Genomic DNA, 13,649 nt, shown 5'->3' on the forward strand with positions numbered 1-13,649 from the left:
GAGAAAACGAACATCAAAATCTGTTGTGCAAATTGTCCTGAGTATGCCGATACCCCATATGTGGGGGTAAACCACTGTTTGGGAAGCTTGGAAGAGAAGGAGCGCAGTTTGACTTTCAATGCAGAATTCGCCGAAATTGAGATCGAACACCATGTCGATTCTGGGGCGCCGCTTATGTGCCTAAACGGTGGAAACCCCCGAAAAGTGACACCATTTTGGAAACTAGACCGCTTAAGGAACTTATCTCGATGTCCAGTGAGCAGTTTGAACCCCCAAGTACTTCACAGAAGTTTATAACGCAGAGCCGTGAAAATAAATCTTTTCTTTTTCCCCAAAAATGATTTTTTTAGCCTGCAATTTTTTATTTTCACAAGGTTAACAGGAGAAATTGGACCCCAAAAGTTGTCCAATTTGTCCCGAGTACGCTGATGCCCAATATGTGGGGGTAAACCACTAGGCGCACGGCAGAGCTCAGAAGGGAGGGAGCACCACTTTTTGAAAGCAAAATTGGCTGGAATCTCCATCCAGTTCTTCCTTAGATCAGGAGCAAAGGGATATCTTGTTTCAAGGGGCTTCTGCCCAGTGAAACATTTGTCTGGCCAATTCCTATGTCTCTGAACAATGTAAGTAAACTCAAATGATTGACAAAAACCCTATGGAGACGTTTAGCCCTTTTGAAGGACACCGCATGATATGGTATAGCGGGAGAGTCTTCCCCCACCCTCAGAGTCTTGTTGACTGCCTCGATGAGGGTATCTACCGTCTCCTGCGAGTCCGGGTCTATGGAGACGTCCGACTCGTATTCTGAGTCGTGGTCGCTGCGAACCCCTTCAGAGGGGGAGTGGAAAATGGGACTCACGGACCCCCGAAGCACGAGAGTGCGCAGAGGACGTGTTATGGGTCCGCTTCCTAGAAACTTGTGAGGATCTTCCTAGGGAACAACCTCTGCTGGCTGACAGTTCCCATACAGAAGGGGAGCTTTCTGTACCAGGTAATAGGGCACCCTGACTTGAGGAGGGGTCACGGAGAGACTATTGACCAGAGAAGACTGTGCCAGAAACATAGCCCACTCAGGGGGACTAGGTCCACTAGGGTCGGCATTAGTGGAGGGCTCCTGGACGCATGCCGGGTCACAGGCTGCGCACAAAGGGGTATTATGGCCCCGAGGTAATGGAGAATTGCAAGTGGTACATGAGGCAAAACACTTTTGTTAGCCTTCCTTGCTTTAGGCGGTGACAGTGTACCTTTGATACCCCACTACTCAGAGAAGTGTACTGCAGAGAAGGGGTTAAGCTCAGTTTTGTAGCTTCCCAGATCCTGTGTCTTGTGCCCCACCAAGGATGATGTCCCTTGTCCACGCTCTTTATTGCTGTTCCTGAAAGCTCTGCTGTGCCAGACACCTCATAGGAAAAACGCAGCCCCCACACGTGTCCAAGATGGCCACCGAGTTTACAGTGGCGCTTCTTGTTTGGAATGAGAAGCGCCTGGAGCACAGAGGGGACCACCCCTGTGGGCGGAATTAAGGGCAGAGTCGGACCTAGTCCTGGCAGAAGCCAGGGACTCGATTTTGGGCCGTGGGCAGAGGAAGGGGAGAACCGAGGCTTAGTCCGGCCAGAAGCCGGGTACTAAATTTCAAGCGATGAGAGGGGAGCGCGGAAGTGGAAAAAATGCCGCCGGACATCGAGAGACCGTCCGTACATCCCATGGGTTCAATCCATAGGGATGGGTCAGGGCTATTGTCCGGCTGTAGCTTGGCTCCGGTATGGCGTACATGGAGGCGACACTCCATGGTGGTGTGGGGAGATAGGGACCCAAAGGGAACCGTCGCCCCTAAAGCGAGTACAGGCATGGCAAAGAAACGATGCAGGAGGCGGTACGAGGAGGCGACAATCCGCGCTCCCACCTGTTGATTCGGGGAGATCGGACCCCAGAAGAGGTCAGTCGTCCCTTCGTTTCATGAAGGAAAAAACGTAAAAATATTAAAAATTTAAAAAGTAAAATAATAACGTTGGGGTCTGAATCCCAGACCCAAGTGCCTCCTATGGACACTAGGTAAGAACTGGTTCGATTACAGCCAGCATGAGGGTGTATACTGCAGAGGAGGAGCACTTTTTTTTTTTTTAATTCGTTTATTAATTCAGAATAAATCAAACAATACACACATTTGCATTTGTTACGATCAATTATAACATAAAATACAGATAATTGCAGTGCAACATCATGTCCAAGTAATGCAAAAATAGCAAATTGTGTATGTCAACTCACTAGTGCTTATAAACTACCTATTATATAACAGTAACTACTTTAACTACCAATAACAATACGTTGCCAAAGAAGATTCTACGTAATTCTCGCCCTGTAAGCGATGCCACGGAAACCATAAATCCAGCTGCTTACATAAGTGTTAAATTAGTGTGGACTATAGAGTGTGATGTGAGGAATTCCACCTACCCCAAATCTTCTCAAATTTACCTGTCCATCCTCTGTTTTGGTACCGTGTTCTTTCATATGGAATAATCGAGTTTACCAATTCCACCCAGGCTCTAAGAGAAGGAGGAGAACACCCATCCACCTTAACGCTAACACTTTCCGTGCCATAAAAAGTGCCTGTCGTAAAAATATCCCAGTGTAATGATCCCAAGTTTCCACATCCCACACTCCAAATAAGCATGTCAATGGCTCAAGCGGGACAGGAATCGACAATAAGGATGTAAGTAATGTCGTCACCTCTTTCCAATAATGAAAAACCACAGGGCACTTCCAAATCATGTGGATAAAATCTGCATCACGAGTATGACACCTTAGGCAATCTGACGAGTGGAGGCGACCCATTTTAAAGAGTGGCGTCGGTGTCAAATAAGACTGATATATAATATATAATTGGGTCATCCTATTGTTAATCGAAGGTGAAACTTTAGTTGGAGATTCCAGAATATCATCCCATTCCTCTCCCAACACATCAGGAAGGAGAGCCTCCCACTTCCCCCTGATAGAATTGATGGCAGACCCAATTCCCTGGGACAACAAATATGTATATAAAGAGGATATGAGTCCTTGAGGACCCTGTGATTTGAGAATGCCTATCAAAGGCAAAGATGAAATGGCCCGACTTGTACCCGCATTCCGCATGTATGATTGGAAAGCCGACCTTAATTGTAAATAACGGAAGAATTGAGATCTCGGGATATTATAAGTATTCTGTAATTGTTCAAAGGATATAAAAATCCCTTGGTCGTATATGTTACCTATCGAGAGAACACCACACGAAACCCAAAAATCGGTAGACGGATGGTTCAGCAACTCCGGGAGATAACCATTATTCCACAATGGCATTACAGCTACTATATCTACAAATCTGATGACTTTTAATTTGCCTCCATATTAATCTTGCCAACCGGAGTAAAGGCAGCAAACGAGGACCACTAACTTTCTCCAACTCCAGAAACCCTAGTGGACAATCAATCCTGGCCGAGTGAAACAGATGACTCTCAGAGTTAGGTAGAGAGTTATCGGGCATCCATTTATTTATCGCCTTAAGGTACCGTCACACTAGGCGATATCGCCAGCGATCCGTGACGTTGCAGCGACCTGGATAGCGATATCGCTGTATTTGACACGCAGCAGCGATCTGGATCCCGCTGTGATATCGCTGGTCGCTGCTAGAAGGTCTGCACTTTATTTGGTCGCTAGGTCGCCGTGTATCGCCGTGTTTGACAGCAAAAGCAAGGATACCAGCGATATTTTACACTGGTAACCAGGGTAAACATCGGGTTACTAAGCGCAGGGCCGCGCTTAGTAACCCGATGTTTACCCTGGTTACCAGCGTAAAAGTTAAAAAAACAAACAGCACATACTCACCAGCGCGTCTCCCAGCCTCTGCTTCCTGACACTGACTGAGCGCCGGCCCTAAACTGAAAGTGAAAGCACAGCGGTGACGTCACCGCTGTGCTGTTAGGGCCGGAGCTCAGTCAGTGTCAGGAAGCAGAGGCTGGGGGACGCGCTGGTGAGTATGTGCTGTTTGTTTTTTTAACTTTTACGCTGGTAACCAGGGTAAACATCGGGTTACTAAGCGCGGCCCTGCGCTTAGCAACCCGATGTTTACCCTGGTTACCCGGGGACCTCGGCATCGTTGGTCGCTGGAGAGCGGTCTGTGTGACAGCTCTCCAGCGACCAAACAGCGACGCTGCAGCGATCGGCATCGCTGTCGCTATCGCTGCAGCGTCGCTTAATGTGACGGTACCTTTAGCCTGTCCTGCAAGGTAGTACAAATAGAAATCTGGCAGAGCCGCCCCACCTGCCTGTTTCGGTCTCTGCAGAGCAGACAACTTAAGTTTGGGCCTAGTCCTCCCCTATATAAAGGACGTGATTAAGGAATTTAAATTTGCAAAGTAAGATTTAGGTATTGGCATAGCGCTGTGTTGAAAACAGTAGCTAAGTTTGGGAAGCAATATCATTTTTATTAAATTAATACGGCCAGCAACCGAAAGTGGGAGCCTGTCCCAGATTGCAAATTTAGATTTGACCAAATCCAATAATGGGTAGATATTGAGTTGTAGGTCAAGTCGACTATGTCGAGACATATGAATACCCAAATATTTAAAATTAGAGACGATAGGCAACGATGAGAGTTTCAAGACAGGGCGTTGGGGTATGAGAAAGAGGCAACAGAGTAGATTTATCCCAATTTATATAGAGACTGGAGAATTTACTAAGTTCATCTATGGTTGCTATTACTCGTGGTAATGTTTCCTATACTTTATCCATAAATATTATCATGTCGTCAGCATAAAGACCAATAGTATCCACACGACCCGCAATATTTATACCCTTAATATCCAATGAGGACCTTATACGTATTGCCAGAGCCTCTATCGCAAGGGCAAAGAGAACAGGGGACAGAGGACATCCCTGACGGGTTCCCCTGTGTAAGTCGAAGGATTCAGGGATAGGATTCATATAGAGTATACCTATCCCTCAAAAATTTATCCCCAAAACCGTATTTCTGTAGACAGGCAGAGAGGAAGGGCCATTCGAAAGAATCAAATGCCTTGGCCGTATCCAGCGACGCCAATGCCCAATTATTATCTGATTCTAAAGAACTATATTGAATCACTGATTGGACGCGCCTAATATTGATGGAGGTAATCTTCCCAGGCATAAAACCAGTTTGGTCTGGGTGTATAAGATCTAGTATGATAGTGTTCAGTCTAGTAGCCAACATTTTGGTGAAAATTTTATAATCTACATTTACCAGTGATATGGGGCGATCCACATTCCAAAGGGTCCTTCCCTTCCTTCTTAAGCATAATAATATTTGCATCATAAAATGTTTCAGGCATGGATCCTCCCTCCCATATTCCCTGGAGCACCTTCAGTAAGAGTGGTGCCAATTTATCCCGATATTTCTTGTATAATTCAATGGGAAACCCGTCAGGCCCAGGGGCTTTTCCAGTAGCCATATCCGTCATAGCCTGCTCAACTTCCTCCAACGTGAACTCCGCATCCATAAAGGCCTGCTGGGTTGGATTTAGCAGGGGGAACGCCACATCCGATAGATAGTCTAAACATTCCGAAACATTAAGGCCACTCCCAGACCTACCGTATTTTCCGGCGTATAAGACGACTTTTTAACCCCTAAAAATTGTCCCAAAAGTCGGGGGTCGTCTTATACGCCGGGTACGGCGTGTGCAGGGAGCGATCCTGGATGTTCCCAGGGTCTGAAGGAGAGGAAACTCTCCTTCAGGCCCTGGGATCCATATTCATGTAAAAAATAAAGAATAAAAATAAAAAATATGGATATACTCACCCCTCCGAGAAGCCTGGCTGTCACCGCTGCAAGCGTCTGCCTCCGTTCCTAAGAATTGCAGAGCGTGAAAGACCTTCGATGACGTCACGGTCAGGTGACTGGTCACATGAGCGGTCACGGACCAATCACAAGACCGTGACGTCATCGAAGGTCCTTCACGCTCTGCAATTCTTAGGAACGGAAGCAGACGCTTGCAGCGGTGACAGCCAGGCTTCTCGGAGGGGTGAGTATATCCATATTTTTTATTTTTATTGTTTATTTTTTACATGAATATGGATCCCAGGGCCTGAAGGAGAGTCTCCTCTCCTTCAGACCCTGGGAACCACACGCCGTATAAGATGACTGGGCGTATAAGATGACCCCCGTCTTATACAGCAGGCATATCCCAAATTCCATATTTTATATGGAAAAGTTGGGGGTCGTCTTATACGCCCAGTCGTCTTCTACACCAGAAAATACGGTATATAATAATTTATAATAATCATGGAAACACAGAAGTATTTAATCAGTAGAAGATACTAATGAGCCATCGGGTGTTCGAATCTGTAATATTGTGTTAGAAATATTGTGTTGGCACACTAAAAAGGCTAGAAATGTGCTGGCTTGATTCCCCAATTCAAAGTAGGATTGACGGGTAAAGAATAGTTTGCGTTTCAATTTAGTATCTATGTGCTGAGTATACAGCCTCTGAGAAGCAAGCCATTCAACTCTGTTACCGCTGGTTTGATTGGTTACATAAGCGGCCTCCGAGTCCTTCAACCACCGCTCCATCTCATCATCCTCCCCCGCCGTTGTCCTTTTAATATAAGAAATTGTGGAAGACAAACACCCCCTTAAGTATGCTTTTAAAGTATCCCAAAACAAACTAAGATTGGGAGGTTCCGGGTGAGTTAAGATAAAACAGTTCAACTGATCAACCGTTCTATCACTAGAATCTATTAATATCAACCAGAACGGATTCAGTTTCCAAGGCATATTATTGTTGGATTGACCGTATTTAAGTTTAAGAATAACTGGACTGTGGTCCGATATCCCCCTATTACCACGCTCAACGCTATCTACCCACAATGCCAGCCCACTGGATCCAAAAATGTAATCTATACGAGATAAAGATTGCCTGGTAGACGAGTGACAGGTATACCCCCTAGTCTCAACCAGGTCTATACCCCAACCATTTGGCTGCCTCCGCTGCATCTGTAAAAAATAAGGAGGAGCCCTCATGGACAATGCGGAGCCGGGCTGGGTAAAGCATGGAATAGATAATGTTTTTATCTCTGAGCTGTTTCTTAATTTCCATAAACCGTGCCCGTTGTTTTTGGAGCTCCATGGAGAAGTCCAGGAAAATCGATATAGTAGCGTTGTTGAACTTGATAGGGCCCTTTTGCCGCGCCAGACGAAGAATAGCATCCCTGTCCCTACAGTTGAGGAGACGCGCCAGAAAAGGCCAGGGTGGAGTTCCAGGAGGTAAAGGTCTCGTTGGGACCCTATGGGCCCTCTCCACCGAGAATGTTGAGGAGAATCCATCCCCCAGGAAGGTCTTAAGACAGTCCTCCAGAAACTGCTCAGGTTGCTGACCCTCCGAACGTTCCGGCAGGCCGATAATTCGAATATTATTGCGGCGCATTTTGTTCTCCAGGTCGTCTGCCTTTTGTTTCCAGGCGTTTACAGAGCCAGCGGCTTTTGTCAATTTAGCCTCCATTGGGGTAATGGTATCCTCTATACGGGACACTCTCGTTTCAACTTCCGAGATACGCCCTCTCATAGCTTGCATGTCATGCCGCAAACGGCCCACTTCAGTGTGCACATCCTCTATCTTTTCCGTAAGAGAAGATCTAGTGAAATAGCCTGCATTAATTGTTCAGATGCTTGTTTAAGAGTCAGTTCATCTTGCTCTCCCTCCTCATTACTGTCCAAGAGGCGATTTTTGCTTTGAGTCTGCGATGGATTATTCCGAAGTGTGCGCATATTATCAGAGGCGTCTTCCCTGGCATATTTTTTCAGTTTGTCAGCAGCTCCTGCTCCCTTGCAGTGATGCATAGCGGACAGCAAAAGAACTCTTCAGGATGACTATACTTGTAATTATGACTGGTCCACTTTCCAATAGCGGACACGGCAGGGTTAAATACAGGGGTATATCTCAGGGGGATCACCAGGCAGGCAGGATGAGCGCCAAGAGTTATGAGAACAACAGTTTAGTATTTACCCAGGCACTGCGGCCCAGAGCAGCCCCACAGTCCCCACAGGTGGATCAGCAGGGAGTTAATCCCTCCAGGATTATGGCGCCAGCAGGAGGAATGTCTGTATGATAAGGGGGGTGCAGGGCCCAAACTTCCAGGGCACACACCGCACCACCCCCTTGTTATCTCAGGCTGCCCGCTCACCTCCTGTGCAGCACCGCAGATATAGTATAAAGCGCCGCTCCCTTTACTGTTGGGGTGCGCGCTACAATAATGGCCGCCGTTCCCTGCAGTCACCGCCGACCGCTCCAGTCCCCAGCACCTGTGCTCGGGTGTTCCACAGCGCTCCCGGCTACCTTTCAAGGACCCTCTGCGTCTTGGAGGAGAAAGCCCGACACTGATAGGGCTGGTGCTGCGCTCCGTCCGCTTGAACGCTCGCTCCAAAGATGGCCGCCGGTACACGTGGGCTCCACTGCCTACTCGGACCGCTCCGGATCCCGACGTCCGGGGTCTCCACAGCTGCCGTCTGAGGATAGTCACAGGGCTCCCAGGGCTTCAGATCCCGCAGGTATATTCCCTGAAATCAGGGATTATTTAGCAGGATAAAGTCAGGATGGCCGGAGCTCTCCCGAGGTGCATCCTCTCTCCTGCACTACATAGCCACGCCCCCAAGAGGAGCGAATTTTGTTCAAGTTTTCTTAGTGTCTTCCTAGTGGTAGGCAGCATAACACACATAGTCAGGTACGGACTGGGGCTGAAATTCAGCCCTGGCATTTGAAATCACACAGGCCCATACTGTCACCGCCCACAAGCACCAGATGGGATATATTACTATTACCCTGGATGGAGGAAAGCAAGATTTGCTACAAGACCAATATTTCTAATGATACCCATGGCCTGCTGGGGTAAGTTATGGAGTCAGCGACTTTGTGCTACTTCACAAAGCTTAACAGTATGGTGTCTTGAGAACACAGATTCTGCTAACATAGCAGACAAGGCAGCCCACGACCAGACAGGCCCATCTGGCATTTGCCAGAATTGCCAGTCCGGCCCTGCACATAGTCCTGTGTCCCCAAATGAGGCGAAGGAGAAAAAAAGTTACAGCTCTCAGAATAAAGAGATGCAAAATAATTTTTTCTACAAAATATTTTATTGTGTAAAAGCGACAAAACAAAAAATATATATATATATTTTTGTTCATTCTGCCTCCCAAGAATCGGAATAGAAAGCGATCAAAAAATGTCATGTGTCTGAAAATGGTACCAATAAAAACATCAACTCACCCCCCCAAAAAACAAGCCTTCATATTTTGACTGTCGGCCAAAATATGGAAAAATTATAGCTCTCAAAATATGGTGATGCAAAATTTTTTTTGCAATAAAAAGAGCCTTTTAGAGTGTGACAGCAGCCAAACATAAAAACCCTATATAAATTGGTTTAATAAACTTGTTGAATGTGGTTTTGAGCACCTTGAGGGGTGCAGTTTTTAGAATGGTTTCACTTTTGGGTATTTTCTATCATACAGACCCCTGAAAGTGACTTCAAATGTGATGTCGTCCCTAAAAAAATGGTTTTGTGGTTTTGTAAATTTTGCTGGAAAAATGAGAAATCGCTGATCAACAAAAAAATAAATAAATAAAAATGTTGGTTCCACACTATTGTGTGTGACATATCTCTGTGATTTAAGGGCATGAAAATTCAAAGTTTGAAAAGTGTGAAATTTACGCCAAATTTCTGTTTTTCTTCAGAAATAAACGCAAGTCTTTCCCGAAGAAATTTTACCACTATCATGAAGTACAACATGTCACGACTCAATCAGTGGTGTCCGTTGAAGCGTTCCAGAGTTATAACCTCATAAAGGGACAGTGGTCAGAATTGTAAAAATTGGCCCGGTCATTCCAATTAACGTGAAAACCACCCTTGGAGGTAAAGGGGTTAAAGTACCAAGTTTTTGTTTTTTTTTGTTAACACAATGATTCGATTATCAGACTTCATTGGATATTTATTCACCATCGGGAAACTGCAGACTAGTGGGAAAGGAGGGAAAAAGTGTGAATAAAACCAATTTATTAATAAATATTTTCTGTTAAAACCCATTTAATCCACATACATCCAACTGAGGATGTATATTGGGTCACAGCTACAGGAGGTGTGATGCTGCTATCACAGCTGTGAGCCGCTAGGTCCCAATTATAGCGCTAGGTTGTAGATATATTTTATGTATATTTAATAAGATTCCTGACCTTTGTCCATTATAAATTATAGGTCAGGGAATTAACATCCCTAGTAATTGTATATTGGGTCATGGATTTTTAGAACCACATAGGAGTTATCCAATATCTGCCTGTATCGGTTTTAACTGAGTAATAGCCTATTAACATCCTATTACAGGGTCAAGAGGTCTATTAACACGGCTATATGTTGCCAGTCAATATAAAGTTTATATCATCCATTTTCATAAAATGAAGGAGTCGTGTCTGATCTATATAGGACTGGTATAAGATGTATAATTGATCTAAGGCAGTGTAACTCCGCTGCTACTATAGTAGGAGGCACGCCTAATTGATCGAACACACGAGCCGCATCCAATGTATGTGAAGCTACTATGGGAGACCGCTGTATGCTATAAGGCAACATAGCTACACCACTACTCTGATAGCGCACACGCCGCCGAATGATCTAACATGCGAGTCACACCCAGTGTATGTGTGGCTACTATGTGAGACTGCTGTATGTATAACCAGTGTTATAAGGCAATGTAGCTATACCACTAGAGATAGGCAGACCCCTAGATGTTCGTGTCCAGCTGGAGAGTTAAAAAGAAATTTCAGGTACCAGAACAATACCCGGACCCGAACTGGGGCCTGAACATCCAATGTTTGCCAAGATGTCATGTGCATGAAAAAATGGCAAACACTACTTCAGGCAGTAAAATCATTACCACCGGTCAAGCAGTAGCAGTTCCCACGCTGTCAAATGACAACATGAGCCTGCAGCTGTGATTGGAGGTATAAAGTTTATCTCTGGTCACTGGAGTGGGCTGATGGGACTACTGCTCCCATCAGACTATGCCTGCTGCAGTTAATAACAGTGAGAGCAGAAGAGGCGGATGGGAGTATTCATCAGCCAGAGCCCTCTCTCTAAATAATTTAACAACAACAGCATGGGTTCCCCTGTATGTTTGATAACCATGTGTATGACAGAACTGCAAACATCCCTTCTGATTGGTGGTGAGATCATCCCAGCCGGTCAGACAGTCACGGTCCCCACGCTGTGAAATGATAGCATGAACGCGCAACTATGATGGGACGTATAAAGTTCATCTCCCGTCACTGGCGTCAGCAGATGGGATTACTGCACCCATCAGCCGACGCCTGCTGCCGCTAACAGCGAGAGCAGGAGCGGCTGATGGGAGTATTCATCAGCCGACTCCTGCGCTGTAAATAAATTGAAAAAAAAAAAAAAAAACAAGGTGTGGGTTCCCCCATATTTTTGATAGCCAACCAGGCAAAACTGACAGATGTGGGCTGCAACCCTCAGCTGTCAGCGTTACTAAGGTTGGTTATCTAGAATAGAGGGGTCCCTATTATTATTTTTAACTATTTAAATAATAATTAAAAAAAAAAAAAAAACACGTCCCCATCATTTTTGACAACCAGCTTTGCTAAAGCAGACAGCTGGGGGGGCAGGTATTCTCAGGCTGGTAAGGGGGGCCATTGATACATGCACTAGGATTCTAAAACAGTCAGCAAACAAGAAGTAGTTACTAAAAAAAAAAAAAAAAGTTAGATCGTGAGAACGATAGAGATATTAGAATAGAAACTAGATTGTGACATTAAATAAGAGACATTTAGAATTAAAGTAAAGGTTCGTTTTGGACAGCCCCTTTAATGATATTCCAATTATAGTGTCATGCAGATAAAACAGACCTGTATAAAGTAGAAATATTTCAATACATTTGTATGAATAACAAATATTAAGAAAAACTTAAAATTAACTGTATAGTCGAAGGGATTCTAAGTACAACTACATTCACTGTTCTAAAGTTCTGAATGGTTGGGCTCACACTTACCGAACCTTGCATTCTCATTTCATAGGCAGTTTGTCTTGGGTTCACAACTGCGTTTGGGTTACCCATATCTCTCCGCCCCAGGGCCTGAGGTGCAAACTGTCCAGAGGGGGTAAAAGCTGGTCTTTCATTCCTCTAAAAAATATAAAATAACTTTCAAAAATAAATATTTGACTTCATAATGTGATGTGCACTTCCACACCTGAACAGATTATTCAAGTTCCCTGTTAATTGCAAGTAGATAAAGGTCCAGGTCCCCCAGACCATTGTTACATAGGTTGAAAAAAAGACATAGGTTCATCAAGTTCGACCTAAACTAATTATAATTTTATCACTAAATTAACTATAACCCACAATGTTATGTGTACTGAGGAAATCATGCAGCACTTTTGTAAAAGCTGTTATAGTGTCGGCCATTACTACCTCTTGTGGTCGGACATTCCACATCCTGACTGCTCTAGCTGTCGGAACTGCCATTCTTCCCCCTGTAATGAGTGCGTCTGTTATCTAAAGTATGGTAGCTGGAAAGAGTTAAGGTACAGTCACACTCAGCAACTTTGCAAAGAGAACGACAACAATCCGTGATGTTGCAGCGTCCTGGATAGCGATCTCGTTGTGTTTGACACGCAGCAGCGATCTGGATCCCGCTGTGCCATCGCTGGTCGGAGCTAGAAGTCCAGAACTTTATTTCGTCACCAGGTCGGCATGTATCGTCATGTTTGACATCAAAAGCAACGACGCCAGCAACGAGCATAGGGGGCGTCGCAGCGTCTCCTTCTAGCCAGTCGGTACACTCCGGCTGTTTGACATGGAGCTAAAACCAGCGAGAAGGAGAAGTGAGTCGCCGTTACGTCACTGGATCGCTCCTGCATCGTTCTGGAGTTGCTGTGTTTGATGTCTCTAGCGACCTAAACAGCGACGCTGCAGCGATCTAGTTTAGGTCGGCTCGTTGTCTATATCGCCGCAGCGTCGCTGAGTGCGACGGTACCTTTAGTCATGTGCAAGTCCTTTGTACTGGCCACACATATTACTACATGTAAATGAAATTACCTCTGAGACGCCTTTTTTTCTAAGCCCAACTTTTCCAACATCTAAATATGAGAGGCATTCCCGCTGCTTGTAATAATCTAGTTGCCACCTTTGAACAGACTCCAAATTCAGAATATACTTTTTAAAATGTGGAGCCCAAAACTGGACCTCATATTCCAGATGGGGCCTCACAAGTAACATAGTAACATAGTAACATAGTTAGTAAGGCCGAAAAAAGACATTTGTCCATCCAGTTCAGCCTATATTCCTATATTCCATCATAATAAATCCCCAGATCTATATCCTTCTACAGAACCTAATAATTGTATGATACAATATTGTTCTGCTCCAGGAAGACATCCAGGCCTCTCTTGAACCCCTCGACTGAGTTCGCCATCACCACCTCCTCAGGCAAGCAATTCCAGATTCTCACTGCCCTAACAGTAAAGAATCCTCTTCTATGTTGGTGGAAAAACCTTCTCTCCTCCAGACGCAAAGAATGCCCCCTTGTGCCCGTCACCTTCCTTGGTATAAACAGATCCTCAGCGAGATATTTGTATTGTCCCCT

The 13,649-nt window shown here is 45.2% G+C and overlaps 1 protein-coding gene across 1 annotated transcript in view; it reads right to left on the reverse strand.

Moving 5' to 3' along the window:
• The window catches only part of XRN2 (5'-3' exoribonuclease 2), a 121,852-nt gene that overhangs the window by 54,220 nt on the left and 53,983 nt on the right, over positions 1-13,649 (reverse strand). The window contains exon 15 of the mRNA XM_077282782.1: positions 12,056-12,187. Coding sequence (XP_077138897.1) covers positions 12,056-12,187 — 132 coding nt within the window. The remainder of the gene's footprint in view (positions 1-12,055; positions 12,188-13,649) is intronic.

This window comes from Ranitomeya variabilis, chromosome 2 (genome assembly GCF_051348905.1).
Source record: "Ranitomeya variabilis isolate aRanVar5 chromosome 2, aRanVar5.hap1, whole genome shotgun sequence".
Taxonomy (NCBI): Eukaryota; Metazoa; Chordata; class Amphibia; order Anura; family Dendrobatidae; genus Ranitomeya; species Ranitomeya variabilis.